Raw genomic sequence first — 25,346 nt, forward strand, 5'->3', positions numbered from 1 at the left:
TCCGGATAATTCAGTAAATAGCTTTTCTTGCTTAGATATATTTCTCCTAGGTGCTTTAGGGTATGTTGTCCCACAATATAGGTGTTCTGTAATCCCTTTCTCCTGCCGAAAAAGGTAATTTTGTGCCCCTTTGACTACGGAGCTCCTGCACTATACATCTGCTCTAGTCCGTGGCTAGCTCCGCCCCACCCCGAATGATCTTTTTATCCCTTCTTTGGGCCTTTGGGGTTGGTGCTGGGTATCTTTCCTCCATAATGGCGCTAGGTTCAGAGGGGGTTTGTCTAAAAAAAACCTTGCTGATTTGTGCTATTTTCCACATAGTTGGCCGAGACAGGATTAAAGGAATTTAACTGTCTGTTATTTCTCTCTTGCATATTGTGTTCTCTATTGTGCGATTGTAATACCTCAAATCTTTTCTGAGTGGGTACAGGTGATGTGTATTGTGGATGAACGAATGGGGTTTTAGGAGTGATATTACCATGTTCATTATAATGTTGTTGTCTATTATGGTTATGGTTTTGAGTTCTATTGTCACCAGAATAGTGATACCCTGAATTTCTATCATGGCCAGAATGGTGATACCCTGAATTTCTATCTAATGGTGTTGAATCCAGTGAGCTGGGACACTGAGAGTTCCCAGTCTGCCTCTATTAGCACAACTGAGTGCTGCCACACTTGTGAGTATCAATTTGGCATTTTCAGTATTCCATTTGCTCCAACTGTATCACACTAGGAGGCGCCTTTGTTTTTGTGATTCCCTTATCACAGAGAAAGCTAGTTCACAATAACTGCTGGTGCAATGATAAATGCCGACAGCGTATGCTGTCTGCATTTATCAATGTGCGGCGGACATGGTTCGCTATAGCGGATCATGTCTGTCCGCACATATATAAATAGACCCCTAGTCTAAACACCACTAATCCGTCGCTCCCAGACATCGCCAACACTAAATAAAGTTATTAACCCCCGAATCTGCCACTTCTTGATGCTAAATAAAGTTATTAACCCCTATTCCATCGCTCCCAGACGCTAAATAAATTTATTAAGCCGTAAACCGCTGCCCCCCTGCTTCGCTAACATCTAAATAAACCTATTTACCCCTAAACCGCCGGCCTCCCACATTGCTGCTACTATAATAAAAATATTAACCCCTAAACTGCCGCCCCCTAACATCACCGACACCTAAATAAAGTTATTAACCCCTAATCTGCTGCTCCCCAACATCGCTGTTGCTAAATAAAGTGATTAACCCCTAATCCGCCACTCCCCTTCATCGCCGACACTAAATAAACCTATTAACCCCTAAACCGCCGGCCCCCACATCACAACTAATAACTAAACATATTAACCCCTAAACCACCAGCCCCCCCATATCGTAACTAATAAACTAAACCCTTTAAAAAACCCTAAACCGCCGGACCACCACATCAACACTAAATTTAAGTAATAACCCCTAAACCTAACACCCCCTAACTTTAAATTAAAAATTACAATATAACTATCTTTAAATAAATAAAAACTTAGCTGTGAAATAAAAAAAATAACATTCAACTATAAATTAACCTAACATTACTATTCTAATAAAATACCAATTTAAAAACCCTAAATTACAAGTTTAAATAAACCTAATACTACGAAAAAAATCAAAAAAATCTTACATTACAAAAAAATTAAACACTAAAAATACGAAAAATAAAAAGCTCAAAATTATCAAAAATAAAAACAATTACACCTAATCTAATAGCCCTATAAAAATCCCCCCCCCCCAAATAAAAACACCCTCTAACCTAACAATAAACTAACAATAGCCCTTAAAAGTTAAACAGCTCTTTTACATTGGGGGTAGATAGTGTCTCAGTTTATTTCATTAAGTTGTATATGTTATTATTTGTTTGCATTTATTATGATTAGACTGTTTGACGTTATATGCCATTCAAAATGATTAATCTGTTTGGAAACTTATGCCATTTAATATGTTCTGTATTATAATGACCTATCTTCTGTTTCCATGCTATATGTTATATGCTAGTAATTATATGAATTTTCCCTTTTGTCCAGTTTTTAACAATATGTACTAATTGTTATCTAGATATGTATTCCCCTTTAAAAAAGTAATAATTACGTGGCCAGTATTTTTAACCAAATCAGTGTGCTTTTAATGCTCTTTAAAAGGAGAGAACAGGTGTACTAGTTTAAGTCTATGATTACGGTCCTTGTGACCGAAACCGGTCAGACCTTCTTTTCTGGCTACTTTTTTTTTTTTTTGTATTCCACCCGTATGTCCCCATGATGAAGTTTTATGAAGATAAATAAAGGCGATATGTTTTATTACAAGGGCTGTTTTGGACTACTCCTCTTTTTTGAAGCTCTTTTACATTAAAAAAATTACAAAGTCCCCCCTAAAAGTAAAAAAACCCCCACCCAACGAACCCCCCAAAATAAAAATAAAAACAAAGTTAAAACAAAGCATTTGTTATAGGGCATTCAGCTCTTTTACTGTCCTTAAAGGGCATTCAAGTCTTTTACAGTGCCCATTCCTAATCTAAAAAAAAACCACCCAAATAAATAAAAAAAACTAACATTAACCCCATAAAATCCACTCACGGTTCCTAAAAGTCTGGACATCCATCTTCATCCAGACGGCGACATTTTCATCCATCGTGGGGCCATCTCCTTTCTTCATCCCGGTGTCATGGAGCTGAGGAGGTGCGGAGCTTCTTTGCCGGCAGCGTGGACATCCAGCGTGGAGGATCCTCTTCATACGGTCTCCACTGTACACTGAAGCTTGAATGCAAGGTACCCAGTGAAATATGGGGTACCTTGCATTCCTATTGGCTGACATTTTCAAATCAGTCAATAGGATGAGAGTTACTGAAATCCTAGTTACTGAAATCCTATTGGCTGATTTGAACACTTCTCGCTGCCTGAATGAAGATGGATGTTTGGACTTCAGGAACCATGAGTAGGCTTTTTGGGGTTAGTGTTTGGTTTCTTTGGTGTTTTTTTTTTTTTAGATTAGGGATGGGCACTGTAACAGAGCTGAATGCCCTTTTAAGGGCAGTGAAAGAGCTGAATGCCCTTTTAAGGGCAATGCCCATACAAATGCCCCTTTAGGGGCAATAGGTAGTTTAGGTTTCATTTAGACTTAGGTTTTTTCATTTTAGGTGGGGGTTTTACTGTTTGGGGGACTTTGTAAGTTTTTGTTGGTAAAAGAGCTGTTTAACTTAGGGCAATGCCCTATAAAGGCCCTTTTAAGGGCTATTGGTAGTTTATTGTAGGTTAGGGGGTGTTTTTATTTTGGGGGCTTTTTTATTTTTATAGGGCTATTAGATTAGGTGTAATTGTTTTTATTTTTGATAATTTCGTTTATTATTTTTTGTAATCTTAGAGTTTTTTTATTTTTCGTAATTTTAGTGTTTATTATTTTTTGTAATGTTAGATTTTTTTTAATTTTTTTGTAGTATTAAGTTTTTTTAGATGAGTAATTTATTTATTTTTATTTTTTCGTAGTGTTAGGTTTTTTCTAATCATGTAATTTAAGTTTTTTAATTGGTAGTATTTATTTTATTTTATTAGAATAGTTATGTTAGGTTAATTTATTTTTTTATTTCACAGGTAAGTTTTTATTTATTTTAAGATAGTTATATTGTAACTTTTAATTTAAAGTTAGGGGGGTGTTAGGTTTAGGGGTTAATAGTTTAATTCAGTGTTTTGTGATGTGGGGGGCCGGCGGTTTAGGGGTTAATAGGTTTAGTTTATTACTTGCAATGTGGGGGGGTGGGCAGTTCAGGGGTTAATAGCTTTATTAAGTGTCGGCAATGTCGGTAGCGGTGGATTAGGGGTTAATAGGTTTAGTTTATTAGTTATGATGTGGGGAGCCGGCAGTTTAGGGGTTAATAGGTTTATTTTCGTGTTGACGATGTGGGTGGGCAGCAAATTAGGGGTTAATAGGTTTACTATAGTGTTTGAGGTGCGGAGGGTGGCGGTTTAGGGGTTAATAGGTAGTTTATGGGTGTTAGTGTACTTTGTAACATTTTAGTTATGAGTTTTATGAAACATTTTTGTTTTGCAAAATCCATGACTACTGGTCTCAGATTGCGGAATGGATCATGTCGATAAAGGCTGTAACGCAAGCATTTTAACCAGACCGCACAACCTGTAATACGGCGCTATGGAAAATCCCGCACTCAAATGCGGGATGTGGAGGGTTGCATTAAGGCTAAAATGCTTGCATTACAGCCTATACCGCCGTGACTCGTAGTTTGCGTTGCCGGCCATTCTGCGCAATGGCCAATTTTTCAGCGGTATAGCCGTACCGCAAAACTCGTAATCTAGGTGAATGTTATTGATATAAAACACATGAACTAATATCCTCCAGCTGTGAAAAACTGTCAAATGCATTCATATAAGAGGTGGCCTTCAAGGGCTTACAAATTAGCATATGAGCCTACCTAGGTTTTGCTTTCAACTAAGAATTCCAAGAGAACAAAGCAAATTTGATTATAAAAGTAAATTAGAAAGTTGTTTAAAATTAAATGCCCTATTTGAAAACATGAAAGTTTCATTTTGACTTTACTCTCCCTTTAATATTGTCATTGTGTTATCAAAATTTGAACGCTTTTTTAATTTCAGAGGATTTTAAAACTGTGCATGAGTTGGAAATCCTCATAAGGATGTTTACCAGGAATAATTGATTACATTTTGTATGAAGTATTTGTACATTTTTGGCTACATATTGCTTGATTCCCTGCTGTCCTTAAAAAGCTCCTGTTCCAAATTTGTCATTTTAACTAATTGAATCCACTTCAAATGTTTTGGAATATCATTGTAAAAAATCAATACCCAATTTAGGGCTAGATTATGAGTGGAGCTGCACTCCCGCTCGCTTGTTAACTTCTCTACAGAAAGGCTTTGTATTTATGTGTTTATATGTGTATATATGTCTGTAAATACAGGTATATACATATAAATACATTAATACATATGTACACACACACACACACACACATATATATATATATATACACATATTTAGACGTATATGTATGTATCTCTATGTTAAAGACCTTTGCAGACCTGTTTTCTTCTATCACCTGAGACCTCATATCTTTGATCCCTTTTTTTCATACAGTGTTGGTATGATTGTAACTGCAGTTTAAAATGTATTTTTGATGTGGTTTTTTTTCACTTTTTAGTCGAGTGTAACAGTTAACCATAGCTCTGAATTTGTGCTACACGACGCACATTAAATTCAATTGCACTCAAGCAAACACGTTTTCTTTCATCTCATAATATGCACCCTAGTTTTGATGCACACAAACAGCTGTGATAAACCCCTTTTCGCACACATTCCACAGTTAGCGCGCCAATCGTAATCTATCACTTAGGCTCCTTATTCATTTCCTTAGACCTCATGTACTGTAGATAATTCTACTTTTTATTTCTAGGCAGGTTCTTGATTTATCTTTAGATCATTTTCTATAAAACATTGAACACAATTAATAGTAAGTATATTTTATGATGTTGAAACTAGGTTGTTGTTTTTTTTTTAATACTCAAAGGCCTTATTAAAATATGTTCAAAAGCTGCTTTATGTATTTTAAGTTTAACTTCCTTAATAAATAAATACTTCTGCTTCCTTTTAATCTAGTTTATTTCTCTTTCACGCAGCTATGTGTGGGAACACCTGGATGTAGGCTATGTCCAAGGAATGTGCGACCTGCTGGCGCCACTGATGGTTGTACTAGATAACGGTAAGAGGTATTACTCTGAATCCTGGATGCTCTAACAAAACATCAAATGTGAATAACATTTCCACAGATGTTTTTTATGTGGGAGTCACGCGTTATGTCTGAATATTTCCCATTCACCAGTTCCAAAAAATACAATGTGTATGCAGTTAGCGCTAAGGAATCTGTTGCAGCTCTACATATAACTGATAATAAAAATAATAATAAATATATAATAAAACAACTGCTGTCATTTAACTCATAGCAAGATAATGAATTGTATTTACATATGTCTGGGATTTATATACTACACTTTTCCTTCTTTACCTCAAGTAGAGAATCAAAGCAATAATACAAAGGTATATTGACATAGAGTAGACGGTACCATTTGTGTTACTTCAAATGTCTGACGGAGTATGTTTTCCATAGATTTATTGGCATACAGCTGTTTTACCCAACTAATGAAAAGAATGAGTCAGAACTTCCCAAATGGAGGCGCCATGGATACACACTTTGTAAACATGCGCTCCTTGATTCAGGTGAGCTTTTCCAGATTAATAGAATCATAAATGTCTTCAAAAATAGGTATAATGATTTATACAAACTATGCACAAGACACGGCACTTATGTCATTTAAAACCTTTATCCCCCCGTCTCTCTTTCTTCCTGGGGAATTTTTGTGAAATTATCAGTAAATAATTGGGTCAGAAATAACATAAACAATTCCATTACTAGTGACATCATTAAGTCATAAAACACTCCCAGGGGGTTGAAACGTTTTAGTGATGTATTATAACATTAATAAAAGTTTTTTGCTTTTTAATTTTATTGTTTTTAATTTTAATACTGCATGGAATTGGTCATTGTATTCCTCATCTAGAGGTATTTTTAAAATCAGGCTTATTCTGTGAAGTCTACAGAAGAATATTGCATATTTCCTATATGTTGTTATCCATCTCCCGTGATACAGTATAAAACTAGTAATTTCTTCACATAAATAGCCCCATATACTAAAGCCTGGGAACCTTTGCACCTGTCTTTGTGGCGAGCAGGCAGCAGACTCTGTTCATCCCCTGACAACAGTTATCATTGCAGATGGATATCCTCCATGTTAGAGCAGAGCCAGCCTTTTAATTGCCTTAAACGAGGAGAGGTAAAGAAGCAGCGGTCATATGGTTGTTGCTTCTTAGGTTGCGGTAAGTGCACCGCAACAGCTCCAAAGCACTCTCTGTAGCTTAGTACATGGAGCTCTATTTGGATAAAGAATGACATACGTATAACAAAGAAGATATATTTTATATAGAACAAATAAAGAAAATAGCTAGCTCAACTATAATAATATGTAATTCATACAAAGGAGGTGCATCCTGGAAAAAGTGTATGCATAAAATGTAGAAGAGTGGATATGCCAAAATAAGGTCATATCCAAAAGCCCAGGGGTAAAGCACTCTCACTATCTAAAAGGGTTTACAAAAACAGAGACAGTAGGGTAATATGCAAAAATGTATAATTTTATGTGATCAGAAATATATATAAAAAGATTTTATCAACATTAGTACAAGCAACAATATGGCAAGACACATGAAGACAAACAGACAGACCGACCGACATATATAACACATGGGCCCCTCACATAAAACAAAGAGCAAAGCTAGTCAGCTAGTAAAGTTCATATGGTGCACCATAAATAATTAAGCAGGTCAGCAAGCCAGCGTTAATATGCAGTGAGCAATAGGTAATGAGCAATGAACAGTTCTGCTTAGAAGAAATTACAAATGCCAAGGCTGGATGTCAATTGTTAGCTATTTATAGAAGCTGTTAACAAATATCCAGCACAGACCAGAAATGCTCAATATAACAGTTCCATATAGACCAATTGTGAAGTTCCTTATAAGCACTAGCAAGGTATACACAATGAGGGCCGTCGTCAGCTTTTACCGACTCCAACGGTCAGACCACCATCAGCACAACAACCGACTCCTCCGGTCTTTGAAAGTTTACCTTTTCTTCAGCTAGAGAGAGTATTTCAAGGCTAACTTCACTCGCCCAAGGTCGATAGGATACAGCATGTGGTGGGGGGATCCCACGAATGAGCTGCTACACATCAGCTTTTGGATATACCTTATTTTGGCATATCCACTCTTCTTCTACATTTTATGCATATATTTTAAATAGATAATAGGCTTGTGCATTCACAAGTTTCGTTCGCTGCCGAATGAGGAAGAAGGCAGCCACTAGCAGCATTTGGCTATTTTCAGAACCAGATTACTTCTTGTGAAAGTGTAACACACTTAGATCTGTGCAAATCCAGGTTTTAGTGTGTTGCACTTTCACAAGAAGAAATCCGGATCCGAAAAGAGATGAATGCCGCAAGCGGCCACCGCATTCGGCAGTGCCTAATAACAGATGGCGAGTTGGATTATACTCATTATTACTGAAGGCTGATGCATTCTCAGAAGTTAAAAAACTTGCTAAATTAATACATATACAGTAGAAGCAAAGTACATTGTATAAAGTGCAGATGTTGCCTGGTATTCACGTTATTGGTGTGTAGTGTGTTAAATTTCTTTACATGCCTGCTGCTTAGTTGTCCCTTTTTTTTTTTTTTACTTCACAATTTTGTTTGTGTCTATTCTTCACCTTGATCATTGTTCTTTGTTATAAACCTTTTAGCCTTTTTCTGATTTTTGACTTCACTTAGTATCTCGCCCAGGATTTCCCTTACCGCTAAGCTGCTGTCAGACACAATTATATAATTCATACCTCTTTCTTTGTCATAGAAATGTGTAATCGTGATACCTTCAGCCAAGCTTGTAGGCAGAGTTAATGAGATACCTAGGTCTAGAATCCTGTTGTCCACAGTGCCAATGTACTAAAATATCTTCTTTATTAGGTCATCCAGGCACAATACAAAATAGAGCATTTCGTGCTCACTTGCCCATAATCATTTGATGCATGAATAAGTATGCTCGAAATGTTGCTGTTTTGTATTTTGCCTTGATGGTCTAATAAAGATATTTTACTTCTTTGGTATTGTAGACATTGTATACTTCATACACTATTACTAATAAAGATGCTCTTGTTGTATTTTATTGATTTTTAGGTATAGAATCCCAAGATTTCTCATTTCAAGAAGATTTGCAACATTGTAAGATTAATTGTGAATACATATATATTTATTTTAACAGATTTTGGATTCAGAACTATTTGAGCTTATGCACCAAAATGGAGACTACACACACTTCTACTTCTGCTACCGCTGGTTCCTTCTTGATTTCAAAAGAGGTACTCAAGATAATAATACTTAGCAGCTCAGTTCATCTTCACGCTGCAGTAATGAAATAGATTGAAGTATGATTATGATACTGTGTGTGTATGTGTGTATATGTGTGTGCGTATACATATATATATATATATATATATATATATATATATATATATATATATATATATACAGGGAGTGCAGAATTATTAGGCAAATGAGTATTTTGACCACATCATCCTCTTTATTCATGTTGTCTTACTCCAAGCTGTATAGGCTCGAAAGCCTACTACCAATTAAGCATATTAGGTGATGTGCATCTCTGTAATGAGAAGGGGTGTGGTCTAATGACATCAACACCCTATATCAGGTGTGCATAATTATTAGGCAACTTCCTTTCCTTTGGCAAAATGGGTCAAAAGAAGGACTTGACAGGCTCAGAAAAGTCAAAAATAGTGAGATATCTTGCAGAGGGATGCAGCACTCTTAAAATTGCAAAGCTTCTGAAGCGTGATCATCGAACAATCAAGCGTTTCATTCAAAATAGTCAACAGGGTCGCAAGAAGCGTGTGAAAAAACCAAGGCGCAAAATAACTGCCCATGAACTGAGAAAAGTCAAGCGTGCAGCTGCCAAGATGCCACTTGCCACCAGTTTGGCCATATTTCAGAGCTTCAACATCACTGGAGTGCCCAAAAGCACAAGGTGTGCAATACTCAGAGACATGGCCAAGGTAAGAAAGGCTGAAAGATTATCACCACTGAACAAGACACACAAGCTGAAACATCAAGACTGGGCCAAGAAATATCTCAAGACTGATTTTTCTAAGGTTTTATGGACTGATGAAATGAGAGTGAGTCTTGATGGGCCAGATGGATGGGCCCGTGGCTGGATTGGTAAAGGGCAGAGAGCTCCAGTCCGACTCAGACGCCAGCAAGGTGGAGGTGGAGTACTGGTTTGGGCTGGTATCATCAAAGATGAGCTTGTGGGGCCTTTTCGGGTTGAGGATGGAGTCAAGCTCAACTCCCAGTCCTATTGCCAGTTTCTGGAAGACGCCTTCTTCAAGCAGTGGTACAGGAAGAAGTCTGCATCCTTCAAGAAAAACATGATTTTCATGCAGGACAATGCTCCATCACACGCGTCCAAGTACTCCACAGCGTGGCTGGCAAGAAAGGGTATAAAAGAAGAAAATCTAATGACATGGCCTCCTTGTTCACCTGATCTGAACCCCATTGAGAACCTGTGGTCCACCATCAAATGTGAGATTTACAAGGAGGGAAAACAGTACACCTCTCTGAACAGTGTCTGGGAGGCTGTGGTTGCTGCTGCACGCAATGTTGATGGTGAACAGATCAAAACACTGACATAATCCATGGATGGCAGGCTTTTGAGTGTCCTTGCAAAGAAAGGTGGCTATATTGGTCACTGATTTGTTTTTGAATGTCAGAAATGTATATTTGTGAATGTTGAGATGTTATATTGGTTTCACTGGTAAAAATAAATAATTGAAATGGGTATATATTTGTTTTTTGTTAAGTTCCCTAATAATTATGCACAGTAATAGTCACCTGCACACACAGATATCCCCCTAAAATAGCTATAACTAAAAACAAACTAAAAACTACTTCCAAAACTATTCAGCTTTGATATTAATGAGTTTTTTGGGTTCATTGAGAACATGGTTGTTGTTCAATAATAAAATTAATCCTCAAAAATACAACTTGCCTAATAATTCTGCACTCCCTGTATATATATATATATATGTAAATACAAATGTTTCTGCACCCCTTAAAGCAACCAAATAATTGCACAAAATAGAATGTTGCCGCACATCCATTTCTATATTATCAAAACATTTTAAATATTGCAAAAAATCACCTAAGCTCATATTTTAAAATTGTGATCTTAGTCACACAATATGGCCATATTTTGCTTAAGCCAGTCACCAACTTACAAGGTATCCCAATACCTGCAATGTGATGCCTTTCTGGGCTGTAACATTCCTGCTTTAACTCTGCATCTAAGAATGAGCCTCACTGGCTTTATACACACTTCCAATGTACTATAAAGAGAGCACCTGAGCAACTGGGTGGGGTGCTAGAAACCATGTGTAGTGTTGTGCTTACTTCCTGGTTTGGGTAGATGGCACATTGAGGCTTCCATACAAAGATTATGTCATCAAGTGGGCTGTGTTAAGAATCAGACAGTACAGAAGCCATCTTGTGACAGTTTTGTGATGCAGTTATAAAATACAAGTAACAAGGACTGAACCTCAGGATCAGACAAGTGCTGCTAATAAGAAGTGTAATGTCAGCTACAGATCAGTGCAGCAGGATACAACATCAGCTAATCAGGAAGAGTAAGAACTGTCAGTTACACATTACAGTTATAAGTTATATTACAGTTATACAGTTAACAGTTGTACAGTTATGTTACCCTAGATTACTGTCTACAGGACAGACTTTATACAGCTGGTCAGGTTGTTCCCTTGTCATCGTGCATATTACCTGATACTGAGATTACTATAATGCTGCTTACACAGTGTACAGGACTGCTAATATAAGGAGTGCAGCAGTCATTCATTATAAAGGACTATATATATGTGTGTATATCCATATTACTGTGTGCAAATCTACAGAAGCCACCTTCTTATGTAATCCAGTAAATAAAGTGCCAGTCTACAGTTAGAAGTTGCCAATGCATCATTCATATAAAGAGTTAATGTTTGCTATGTAAGGACATTACTCCATGAAGAACCATCTTCATGGTTTCTAGCACCCCACCCAGTTGCTCAGGTGCTCTCATTATAGCAAAGAAGACTTACCATCTTCATGGTTTCTAGCACCCCACCCCACACAGTTGCTCAGGTGCTCTTATTATAGTACATTGGAAGTGTTTATAAAGCCAGTGAGGCTCATCCTTAGATGCATAGTTAAAGCAGGAATGTTACAGCCCAGAAAGGCATCACATTGCAGTGTTAGGACCAGTCAACATTGGGATACCTTGTAAGTTGGTGACTGGCTTAAGCAAAATATGGCCATATTGTGTGACTAAGACCCCAATTTTAAAATATGAGCTTAGGTGATTTTTTACAATATTTAAAATGTTTTGATAATATAGAAGTGGATGTGCGGCAATATTCTATTTTGTGTAATTATTTGGTTGGTTGCTTGTACCCCTAAGAAGTAATATTAATAAAATAATTTTGTAAGGGGCGCAGAAACATTTGTATATATATATATATATATATATATATATATATATATATATATATATATATATATATATATATATATATATACACACATACACAACCTTGTAAGTTGGTGACTGGCTTAAGCAAAATATGGCTATACTAGTCCTAAATCCCGTGTACACAGGCCAATTTTTTTAAGTACCTCTCTCTCCCCCCTCTCTTTTGCGCTCTCTCTCTCCCCCCTCTCTTTTGAGCTCTCTCTCTACCCCCTATTTTGTGCTCTCTCTCCCTCCTCTTTTGCTCTCTCTCTCCCCTCTTGTGCTCTCTCCCCCCTCTTTTGCTCTCGCTCTCCCCCCTCTTTTGATCTCTCTCCCCTCTTTTGCTTGCTCTCTCTCTTCCCCCTTCTACTGCTCTCTCCCCCCTCTTTTGCTCTCTCTCTCGCCCTCTTTTGCTCTCTCTCTCCCCTATTTTGCTCTATCTCTCCCCTATTTTGCTCTCTCTCCCCCATCTTTTGCTCTCTCTTCCCTATTTTGCTCTCTCTCCCCCCTCTTTTGCTCTCTCTCTCCCCCCCTCTTTTGCGCTCTCTCTCTCGCCCCCCTCTCTTTTGCGCTCTCTACCCCCTCTCTTTTGCGCTCTCTCTCCCCCTCTCTTTTGCTCTCTCTCCCCCTCTCTTTTGCACTCTCTCTCCCTCCTCTTTTGCTCTCTCTCTCCCCTCTTGTGCTCTCTCCCCCCTCTTTTGCTCTCTCCCCCCTCTTTTGCTTGCTCTCTCTCTTCCCCTCTTCTTTTGCTCTCTCCCACCTCTTTTGCTCTCTCTCTCGCCCTCTTTTGCTCTCTCTCTCCCTCTTTTGCGCTCTCTCTCCCCCCTCTTTTGCGCTCTCTTTCTCCCCTTCTCTTTTGAGCTCTCTCTCTCCCTCTCTTTTGCACTGTCTCTCTCCCCCCTTTCTTTTGAGCTCTCTCTCCCCCTCTTTTGTGCACTCTCTCTCCCCCTCTTTTGTGCTCTCTCTCCCCCTCTTTTGTGCTCTCTCTCTCCCCCTCTTTTGTGCTCTCTCTCCCCCTCTTTTGTGCTCTCTCTACCCCTCTTTTGCGCTCTCTCCCCCTCTTTTGCTCTCTCCCCCCTCTTTTGCTCTCTCCTCCTCTTTTGCTCTCTCCCCCCTCTTTTGCTCTCTCTCCCCCCTCTTTTGCTATCTCTCTCCCCCTCTCTTTTGCTCTCTCTCCACTCTCTTTTGCTCTCTCTCACCCCCCTCTTTTGCTCTCTCTCCCCCCCCTCTTTTGCCCTCTCCCCCTCCTTTGCTCTCTTTCTCGCCTCTCCTTTGTTCTCTCTCTCTCCACTCTCTTTTGCTCTCTCTCTCTCCCCCTCTTTTGCTCTCTCTCTCCCACCTTTTTTGCTCTCTCTCTCTCCCCCCTCTTTTGCTCTCTCCCCCTCTTTTTCTCTCTCTCTCCCCTCTCTTTTGCTCTTTCTCTCCCCCTCTTTTGATCTCTCCCCCCTCTTTTGCTCTCTCTCTCCTCTCTTTTGCTCTCTCTCCCCCTCTCTTTTGATCTCTCTCTTTTGCTCTCTCCCCCCTCTTTTGCTCTCTCTCTCCCCCCTCTTTTGCTCTCTCTCTCCCCCTCTCTTTTGCTCTCTCTCCCCTCTTTTTCTCTCTCTCTCCCCCCTCTTTTGCTCTCTCTCCCCCTCTTTTGCTCTCTCTCTCTCCCCCTCTTTTGCTCTCTCCTCTCTTTTGCTCTCTCTCTCCCCCTCTCTTTTGCTCTCTCTCCCCTCTTTTGCTCTCTCTCTCTCCCCCCCTCTTTTGCTCTCTCTCTCCCCCCTCTTTTGCTCGCTCTCTCTCTCTCTCCCCCCTCTTTTGCTCTCTCTCTCTCCCTCCTCTCTTTTGCTCTCTCTCCCCTCTTTTGCTCTCTCTCCCCTTTCTTTTGCTCTCTCCCCCCCCCCTCTTTTGCTCTCTCTCTCCCTTCTCTCTTTTGCTCTCTCTACACTCTTTTTCTCTCTCTCTCCCCCCTCTTTTGCTCTCCCTCCCCCTCCTTTGCTCTCTCTCTCCCCCCTCTTTTGCTCTCTATCTCCTCTCTTTTGCTCTCTCTCTCCCCCTCTCTTTTACTCTCTCTCTTTTGCTCTCTCCCCCCTCTTTTGCTCTCTCTCCCCCCCTCTTTTGCTCTCTCTCTCTCTCCCCCCTTCTTTTGCTCTCTCTCTCTCTCCCCTTCTTTTGCTCTCTCTCTCCCCCTCTTTTTTGCTTTCTCTCTCCCCCCTCTTTTGCTCTCTCTCCCTCCTCTCTTTTGCTCTCTCTCCCCTCTTTTGCTCTCTCTCCCCTTTCTTTATGCTCTCTCTCTTCCCCCCTCTTTTGCTCGCTTTCTTTCCTTCCTCTCTTTTGGTCTCTCCCACCTCTTTTGGTCTCTCCCACCTCTCTCCCATCGACCACGCCCCTTACACGCGCGCTCCCGTGAGGCCATGCCCCCTCGTCATGCCCGTTGACCACACCCCCATCACGGCACGCCCAGCCATGTCCCCATCACGGCACACCCGGCCACGCCCCCATCACGGCACATCCGGCCATGTCCCCACCAGGCAGCTTCCACAGTGAACACTCTTCTGCTGCTCAAGGCCAGGTATGTTTGTCCTCTGCAGTCTCTACTGCGCATGACTGCATCTGACAAACATACCTGGCCTTTTATTATATAGGATTGTGTGACTAAGATCCCAATTTTAAAATATGAGTTTAGGTGAGTTTTTGCAATATTTTAAATGTTTTGATAATATAGAAGTGGATGTGCGGCAATATTCTATTTTGTATATTTTATATATATATATATATATATATATATATATATATATATATATACAGCATAAGGTTTTTCATTACGTGGATTGTAGCTGAAGCAGTGAGACAAGACAGTTTAAGATTTATTTTAGTTACAATAAATTACAGATAGAGGATAGATGGTACACTTTTTCAAAGATCCCTGAAAAAATACTAAGTTAGAGACAACCTTATGGAGCAGGGTAGTGAATTCCAGAGGATAGGAGTAGCATGTAAGAGGTCTCAGAGGTAAGAGAGGAAAGTAGAAAAAATTGAAATGAAGAGGTGTAGGTCACATGTTGATTGAGGAAATATAGTTGGCACTGAGGTTGATGAATGCTTTGTAGGTTAGGGTTAATATTTTGAACTGTATTCTTAAGTGTATGGTGAGACAGTGTAGGAACGTGCAGGGCAGGGCAGTTGATATAGATCAGCAACTTAGGAGGGGGAGAGGTGTGAATTGGAAAGGCTATTTTGGAGTAGGTTATCGTAGTCAATATGTGACAAAATGAGGAAGTGAGTTAATATTTGTGTAGTTTCTTGGGTAAAAAAAAGGTGAATTTTAGAAATATTGCATATGTGTTTGCAGCAGAATTTGGTAAGCACTAGTATATGTAGAGTAAATGAGAGTTCAGAGTCAAGTATGAAACCAAGACCGAAGATCTGGTATGAGGTTTTGATAATAAAGTAATCTATAGTAAGAGAAATGCCAGATTTGGGGTGTCTAGGAGAGGTGGAATAAGAAGAAGCTCAGGTTTTGACAGATTGACATAGCACAAAGTCATCCAAGAAGAAATTGCAGAGAAAAATTTTGGTAATCTGGGTGCGTAAAGAGAAGGAATTATAAGGAGAATAAAGACAGATTGGGTATCATCAGCATACAAGTGATAATGGAAGTTATAGGTTTTCCAAGGAAGATGTTTAGAAAAAAGCAAGAGCATTGTCATACCCCATGAATATCTCTAAATTTAGCAGGTCTGTTTGGTGTGCCACGGTTGTCATGGAGTACATGATGCACTGTGAACTGTGGAGGGTCCTGCTTTGTCAAGTGTTGATTTTTGTGCAGAATTTTTTTGCAGCGCCACAAGGTCTGGGCAAGAGAGGGAAGAATTATGGCAGTGATATTCACTACCAGAAGAAAGACAGGGAATCAAGCACTCCTTTTATTTTATGTAGCTTGTGTAATTTGTAATTCAAAATTTAAATTACAAAAACATGTTATAGAGACACTTCCTTACAGAAATTACTATACACCAAAACCTGGAAATGAACCACATAAATGTGCATATTAACAAACTAGTGAAACCAAAAACTGGCATAAAAAAGAGAAAAGAAAAAGAAAAGCTGATATATATAAGTGACGTCACTGGGAGAGCATAATCAATAGGTATATGAGGGACATGCAACACCTTTCCAGAGGGCAGCCCCAACTCAATGGAAGGGATGCACTGTCATGGAATAATTAGGATCTATGTAAGCCCTTGCTCACCCGCAAATTATGGATATACCCGGAAATAAATATGCGTCTATAAAGTGCACTTGCAAATAGTGTACTGATTTTTATACAGCACTAAACAATGCTATGTATACATATACTGGGAGCAGCTACGACTACGGCAACAGCCGAAACGCGTCAGCTAGTGTCTCTAATGCTGACTTCTTTGTTACTGTTTGTGGCCTGTGTGACAGGCATGTTTTAACTTTATGAAGCAATAAAGAAATTTAACTTTTACAAAAACGTTCCTGGCTGGTGCTCCTTTTTCCCGAATTGATGCTATATACATATACTGGTTGCATATGGGTAACTACCCTTCATATCAATGTTGAATCAAAAAGAGCTTGCTTTATATATCCTTCCCCACTTCAAAAGCACTCAGCGGTAATGAAAAGTTCCACTCACATAACTAGGTGCTGGGTTTCGCAGAGGAATTATATTTCATCCAGAATCCTCTGTTAGTAGGAGCAACCAGTATCCTGTGCAGGTAAACTGAACAATTGCGGTCTCACCAGCAGGCCGTGCACAGTGTGCGTGACGTCACGTGATTACACTATTTGCAAGTGCACTTTATAGACGCATATTTGATGCAGGTTAAATCCATAATTTGTGGGTGAGCAAGGGCTTACATAGATCCTAATTATTCCATGACAGCGCATCCCTTCCATTGGGTTGGGGCTGCCCTCTGGAAAGGTGTTGCATGTCCCTCATATACCTATTGATTACGCTCTCCCAGTGACGTCACTTATATATATCAGCTATTCTTTTCTCTTTTTTATGCCAGTTTTTTGTTTCACTAGTTTGTTAATATGCACATTTATGTGGTTCATTTCCAGGTTTTGGTGTATAGTAATTTCTGTAAGGAAGTGGCTCTATAACATATTTTTGTAATTGAATTTTTGAATTACAAATTACAACAGCTATATAAAAGATACAGTGCTTGATTCCCTGTCTTTCTTCTGGTAGTGGATATCACTGCCATAATTCTTCCTTTATTTTTTTTTTATCTAATATTAGTTTATGGGACTGCACCATTTAGAGGACTGTTGTGTATATATATATATATATATATATATATATATATATATATATATATATATATATATATATATATATATACAGGGAGTGCTGAATTATTAGGCAAATTAGTATTTTGACCACATCATCCTCTTTATGCATGTTGTCTTACTCCAAGCTGTATAGGCTCGAAAGCCTACTACCAATTAAGCATATTAGGTGATGTGCATCTCTGTAATGAGAAGTGGTGTGGTCTAATGACATCAACACCCTATATCAGGTGTGCATAATTATTAGGCAACTTCCTTTCCTTTGGCAAAATGGGTCAAAAGAAGAACTTGACAGGCTCAGAAAAGTCAAAAATAGTGAGATATCTTTCAGAGGGATGCAGCACTCTTAAAATTGCAAAGCTTCTGAAGCGTGATCATCGAACAATCAAGCGTTTCATTCAAAATAGTCAACTGGGTCGCAAGAAGCATGTGGAAAAACCAAGGCGCAAAATAACTGCCCATGAACTGAGAAAAGTCAAGCGTGCAGCTGCCAAGATGCCACTTGCCACCAGTTTGGCCATATTTCAGAGCTGCAACATCACTGGAGTGCCCAAAAGCACAAGGTGTGCAATACTCAGAGACATGGCCAAGGTAAGAAAGGCTGAAAGACGACCACCACTGAACAAGACACACAAGCTGAAACGTCAAGACTGGGCCAAGAAATATCTCAAGACTGATTTTTCTAAGGTTTTATGGACTGATGAAATGAGAGTGAGTCTTGATGGGCCAGATGGATGGGCCCGTGGCTGGATTGGTAAAGGGCAGAGAGCTCCAGTCCGACTCAGACGCCAGCAAGGTGGAGGTGGAGTACTGGTTTGGGCTGGTATCATCAAAGATGAGCTTGTGGGGCCTTTTCGGGTTGAGGATGGAGTCAAGCTCAACTCCCAGTCCTACTGCCAGTTTCTGGAAGACACCTTCTTCAAGCAGTGGTACAGGAAGAAGTCTGCATCCTTCAAGAAAAACATGATTTTCATGCAGGACAATGCTCCATCACACGCGTCCAAGGACTCCACAGCGTGGCTGGCAAGAAAGGGTATAAAAGAAGAAAATCTAATGACATGGCCTCCTTGTTCACCTGATCTGAACCCCATTGAGAACCTGTGGTCCATCATCAAATGTGAGATTTACAAGGAGGGAAAACAGTACACCTCTCTGAACAGTGTCTGGGAGGCTGTGGTTGCTGCTGCATGCAATGTTGATGGTGAACAGATCAAAACACTGACAGAATCCATGGATGGCAGGCTTTTGAGTGTCCTTGCAAAGAAAGGTGGCTATATTGGTCACTGATTTGTTTTTGTTTTGTTTTTGAATGTCAGAAATGTATATTTGTGAATGTTGAGATGTTATATTGGTTTCACTGGTAAAAATAAATAATTGAAATGGGTATATATTTGTTTTTTGTTAAGTTGCCTAATAATTATGCACAGTAATAGTCACCTGCACACACAGATATCCCCCTAAAATAGCTAAAACTAAAAACAAACTAAAAACTACTTCCAAAAATATTCAGCTTTGATATTAATGAGTTTTTTGGGTTCATTGAGAACATGGTTGTTGTTCAATAATAAAATGAATCCTCAAAAATACAACTTGCCTAATAATTCTGCACTCCCTGTATATATATATACACATATAGGAATGGCGTGTGTGTGTTTTATATGTGGGAGGATAGAAGGAGGATAGAAGGGAAGGGGAGAAATGAATGGAGCTTGAGGGCCCGTGTTTTCAACAGTAGTATTTAATATTGACTCCCCTCCCAAGTTTGCATATTCTAGAGAATAGATTAGTAGATGGTAGTCAGAGAGACAAAAGGGAAAGTTAGAAAACGAGGAATTAGCACAGAGATTGGTGAAGACCAGGTCAATTGAGTTGCCTTCACTGTAGATTTGGAGATGTGTTCAACTGAGACAGGCCAAAAGAGATGGTAAGAGTTAGAAGATGAGGCAGCAGACATGTTAGGAATGCCAATGGGATTTATTGAAATTATTTAAGATGAGGAAAGGGGCATTACAAGAGAGGTATGTAGGAGCCAGGCTTTAGAGTGGTCTAAGCTATAGGGTAGAAGAAAGGGATGAAGTGAAGGAATTCAGTGGAAGGTGCAGAATAATGGCTTCACCACTTCCTTGTCTGTCTTCTGGCCTGGGAGAGTGACTGAAGGGCAGGCCACCATAGAACCATAGAAAAGGGAGGATGCAGCTGATGTGTTAAAGGAGAGCTAGGTTTCTGTAAAGGCTAACAGATTAAGTGATCATGATATGAATAGGTCAATAGAAGTGAGCTTGTTGCATATAGACAATGCATTCCAACGGGAACAAGTAATTATGAGCTTTTATCTTAATGAGATTGAGAAAATATGTAGGCTATATTTTTTATGTGTTAATCTATTTGTGAGCAGAAAGAAACAGAAAGAAGATGGGTGCCTTATGTTAGTGTCTTATCTTAGTTTTCATAGAACATGGTGGGCTGAGGGATGAGAGAAAGGAATGGCGTGTGTGTGAGTTTTATATGTGGGAGGATAGAAGGGAAGGGGAGAAATGAGTAGATGACATTTCAATTTGCATTACAGTTTCCTTTTCATTTTATTTATTTTTTAAAATGGATTTTTCAGTACTAACTTTAAAGATTTTTAATGCATGTGAGGCATGTCACTAACCACAAGTTAAGCAGTAGGAGAACTGATCATGGGCAAGTGAGCTATCAGGCCCTAAGGCCTATTTGCACTTCATATTGGCTTCAAAATAAAAATACAGCTTTAGAGGCCCATTTATCAAGCTCCGAATGGAGCTTGAGGGCCCGTGTTTCTGGCGAGTCTTCAAACTCGCCAAAAACAGCAGTTATGAAGCAGCGGTCTAAAGACCGCTGCTCCATAACCCTGTCCGCCTGCTCTGATGAGGCGGACACAGATCGCCACAATTCAACCCGATCGAGTACGTTCGGGTTGATTGACACACCCCTGCTGGCGGTCGATTGACCGCAAGTGTGCAGGGGGTGGCGTTGCACCAGCAGCTCACAAGAGCTGTTGGTGCAATGCTGAATACGGAGAGCGTATTGCTCCCCGCATTCAGCGATATCTGTCGGACCTGATCCACACTGTCGGATCAGGTCCGACAGATATTTGATAAATAGGCCTCTTAAACTCAACTTTTTTAATTGCAAAAATATGTGTAACATAGAAACATAGAATTTGACTGTACATAAGAACCAAAAACGACCATCCAATCTACCCATATTAAATTGATAAACAACTGTGACCTTAGTCACTAGAGGGCGCTGAAACTATCAGTAAATATGAAGGGAATAGATAACCTCCCAATGGGGGAGACAAGCTGCACCTCTTAATACCAAAAATTGGAATAAGAACTAAAATATGAGTATGATAAACACACAAGAGGGCGCTATAACAACTGAGTGGTGGAATACAAAAGATTATTAGTGATAAAGACAATAACAGACAATATATATGAGAAACTATGAATAGATCATGGACTCTCACCATACAGACGATATAACAATTGATATTCAGTCCCAAATATATGTACAGTGTTCATATGTCCAATGTCCCAATGATGTGAGCAGAACCAGTTGCTGCCGATAATACTGCACTCTCCTCCTGTGAATGCCCTCTTCTCTCCTAAATGACCGGAGGCAGATCTATAGGGGTGGAGGGGAAACAGAGGCGACAAATGTGTGTATCCAGTGTGATAATGGACCCCCCTGCACAAGTATGCTATACCCAGGGTACTCACACTTTGACTTAGCACACCAATGTGCTGGTAGGCGCAGACTGGCTATCAGAGCAAGCCAGCTAGCTCTCTCCGGTGCACTCTCTCGCTGTGGTAATCGTCAGAGTCTGAGCCGCTGTGTCTCCTTAGTGCTGGTCTCCAACGCCAACAGGAACTGGTAACGGACTAACTCCCAAGGATTGGTAATGAGGATATACTTGTCATAGAATCACATGCGATGGTATAAAATAGACTTTTAATCAGTATTAAAAACAACCATACAGATTCCACAAGTAAATATCAGGTATGTATTCTTTGCTACGCGTTTCTCGGCTACTTATGGGCCGTTTCTTCAGGCATATTTGTATAAACATTTGAATCGGCTATATATTGCCGCTCATTACCAAATCCTCCCTCCCCCCATCAGACCCAATAGGCGTGTAGCTTTCAGCCATTGGCTATAGACAAACATCCAGCTGATACTTAGTAACGTAATTTGAATGGATACATATACAATACAAATTTCAAACAATGGTATGTTCATACAAAGTTACAAATATAGTTATCTACTTAATATTGCAGACATCATTATTTTCCCTCTTAAGAATGACCTTCAATAGATAACGCTTTGTGAGATCTCTCAATCTCACTTCCAATGTGCAACGCAGCTAAAAACTAAATTATATATATGTATATAAATAAAACACCTCATGTGAGATTTGGTTTCCACTACCAAATACTGACAACTTGGATAGGATGCAGTAAATATCTATCTAGATGAAGTATATATTCAAGGTTTAATTGTATATAATTTTCTCATATGATTTATTAAAGGGACCTCCTGTAGCAAAGAATACATACCTGATATTTACTTGTGGAATCTGTATGGTTGTTTTTAATACTGATTAAAAGTCTATTTTATACCATCGCATGTGATTCTATGACAAGTATATCCTCATTACCAATCCTTGGGAGTTAGTCCGTTACCAGTTCCTGTTGGCGTTGGAGACCAGCACTAAGGAGACACAGCGGCTCAGACTCTGACGATTACCACAGCGAGAGAGTGCACCGGAGAGAGCTAGCTGGCTTGCTCTGATAGCCAGTCTGCGCCTACCAGCACATTGGTGTGCTAAGTCAAAGTGTGAGTACCCTGGGTATAGCATACTTGTGCAAGGGGGTCCATTATCACACTGGATACACACATTTGTCGCCTCTGTTTCCCCTCCACCCCTATAGATCTGCCTCCGGTCATTTAGGAGAGAAGAGGGCATTCACAGGAGGAGAGTGCAGTATTATCGGCAGCAACTGGTTCTGCTCACATCATTGGGACATTGGACATATGAACACTGTACATATATTTGGGACTGAATATCAATTGTTATATCGTCTGTATGGTGAGAGTCCATGATCTATTCATAGTTTCTCATATATATTGTCTGTTATTGTCTTTATCACTAATAATCTTTTGTATTCCACCACTCAGTTGTTATAGCGCCCTCTTGTGTGTTTATCATACTCATATTCTACCCATATTAAATGTCTTTTTTCTTAAAATAACCTTATGCGTGTTACAGGCAATTTTTTCAATACTGTTACAGTCCTTGTGTTTACCACCTATATTAGAAGTTTATTCTATGAATCCGCAACCCTTTCTGTAAAAAAAAAAAAAAAAAAAAAAAATGCTTCCTCACATTTAATTTCGTATTTCTTTTTTTGTGGAAAATGCTTTCAGCTTCCACTTTATTAAATGCCTTCATATATTTGAAGGTTTCTATCTGTTCCTTTAAATTTAATGGAATAAAAACTCATCACAATAATCTCAAAACAGTGCGATTTTCATCTTCTGTAATGGAAAATGTTGCAGTTTGATTTTCTACAAATAATGACATCCATTTATTTTCTCCTTTTCTAGAGTTGCTGTATGAGGATGTGTTTGCAGTATGGGAAGTTATTTGGGCTGCCAAACACATCTCTTCTGCACATTTTGTCCTGTTCATTGCTCTTGCTCTGGTTCAAGTGTACAGAGAGATTGTGCGTGACAACAACATGGACTTCACAGATATAATCAAGTTCTTTAACGGTAACGGTCATTCGTTCTTGTTTCATATGCAGAACCCCTCTACAAGGTTTATGGGAGCTTGCCTTTCTTATCAATGATTTATTCCTAATTCCTTTGTTTGTTTGCAAATACTGACTGTGCTCACTATTTACACAAATAAGATTTATGGCACTAAGGCCCACTCTTCAGTATAACTAAATAAGTATATTTTCTGCACCCAGCTAATGAGATATAACATCATCATTCATCAGAAAAAAACAATATCTCAAAAATAGGGTGAAATAGACATACAATTATTGCAGTCACACTTTCGGGGGCCTATAATCCATGGTTTCCATTTTTAAAGCAATGGGGCCGATTTATCAAGGGCCTAATTGCCCCTGATGCCCCTGTTTCTGCGCGAGCTTTTAGGCTCGCAGGAAACCTTTAAGAAGCAGCAATCTTAAGACCGCTGCTAATTAACTGGTCCGCTGCCTCTGAGGCGGCGGACAGCAATCAACTCGATCAGATACGATCGGGTTGATTGGCATCCCATGCTAGCGAATCTGCAGGGGGTGGCATTGCACAAACAGTTCACCAGAACTGCTTGTGCAATGTTAAATGCCGTATGCGTATGCTGCTGTATGCCTATTCTGCTGTATGCCGTATGCGTATGCTGTTGTATCCCGTATGCGTATGCTGCTGTATGCCGTATGCTAATGCCGTATGCGTATACTGTCGGGATTCAGCATTGTCGGGCGGACATTATCCACTACAGCGAATCATGTACGCCCGCCGTTTGGTAAATCAGCCCCATTGTGTGCCAAACTAGACAGGAGACCATGGGCCCCATTTATCAAACTGGTCTAATGCAAATAAAGATTTTTTGTCAGCAATAAGGAATCATGTCCCTCAATTAACAGTGATGTAATAAGTATTAAAATGACTAAACATGTATACATATTTTTTAACTATAACATTTTGTTTACTTTTGTATTAGAAATTATATCACACAGGATACTTGAACCAAAAATAATTACAATATTCTTTTTTCTTGGTAGAAATGGCTGAGCATCATGATGCACAACTTATTCTGAGGATAGCCCGAGACCTAGTTCTTAAAGTACAAACTCTCATAGAAAACAAATGAACATCTGCCTCATTCAAGTGGAAAACTTAAAACCCAGGATCATCACACAGAGGTGCTGAAAAGGCCTTTAACTGTGCCCAGAAGTATTGGGAACCATCTTTTCCTGCACTGTAAATCCATAAGGATATTTTCTGGATACCTTCCATTCAATGTGCTAAATATTTGAAGCATACTTTTTAAAATAAAAAACGAATGCCTACAAATAATAGCCCAGCGGTATTGCTAGATGATCTTGAATACCTATTACATTTTTTTTCTCAGTTTAACTGTACAAGAATGCTCTTTTTACTTTTTTGTTCTGAATAGGATTGATCCTTATTGCTTTTTACTTTTTGGCCAAGGAATTTGTAGGATATCCTTCTATTTTGTGAGATAGTCATATGTTTCAATGAGAATACATGCCATCTGTTGCCCTTTCAAATGAAACATGCTTTGTATTTTTGTTCAGCATGCAGATGTGTAATTCCACTGTGATGACAATGAAGGGCTGTGTAATAAAACAAACCAGGCATGTAATGGTAATGAAAACTAGCATATGTTCCTGACACAGATCTTCAACACTGAAATGTTTGTAGGGGTTTTCTTTTTCTTTTTTTCTTAATAATGGAAGGCAGATATATCTATAAAATTGGGTAATTTTGAAAGCTCATCTGAGGCCTCACTTCTTAGAGAGACCTATTAAATATTGTTTTGATGTAATATTTGTTTTGTTCTATTTCCAAGAAAACATGGATCTTTTCTACTGCATCAACCTCTATGCTAGATGGGACTTTTATTGAGCTACTCAGTTCCTCTTGAACACATTGGAAATATTAGGGCACAAAGCTGCAAACCATTGGGAACTGAACGCCTTGCCAAAATACCACCTAAAGCCCCAATATTTTGTATCTATGACTTGCTTATATT

The 25,346-nt window shown here is 39.2% G+C and overlaps 1 protein-coding gene across 1 annotated transcript in view; it reads left to right on the forward strand.

The window, feature by feature from the left end:
- The window catches only part of SGSM2 (small G protein signaling modulator 2), a 534,608-nt gene extending 510,122 nt beyond the window's left edge, over positions 1-24,486 (forward strand). Inside the window, exons 20-24 of the mRNA XM_053705239.1 lie at positions 5,671-5,753; positions 6,159-6,268; positions 8,918-9,014; positions 23,165-23,332; positions 24,352-24,486. Of these exons, the coding sequence (XP_053561214.1) occupies positions 5,671-5,753; positions 6,159-6,268; positions 8,918-9,014; positions 23,165-23,332; positions 24,352-24,440 (547 nt within the window). The 3' untranslated portion in view covers positions 24,441-24,486. The remainder of the gene's footprint in view (positions 1-5,670; positions 5,754-6,158; positions 6,269-8,917; positions 9,015-23,164; positions 23,333-24,351) is intronic.
- Positions 24,487-25,346: the final 860 nt, after the last annotated feature.

The sequence above is a fragment of the Bombina bombina genome, chromosome 3 (genome assembly GCF_027579735.1).
Source record: "Bombina bombina isolate aBomBom1 chromosome 3, aBomBom1.pri, whole genome shotgun sequence".
In the NCBI taxonomy this organism is placed as follows: domain Eukaryota; kingdom Metazoa; phylum Chordata; class Amphibia; order Anura; family Bombinatoridae; genus Bombina; species Bombina bombina.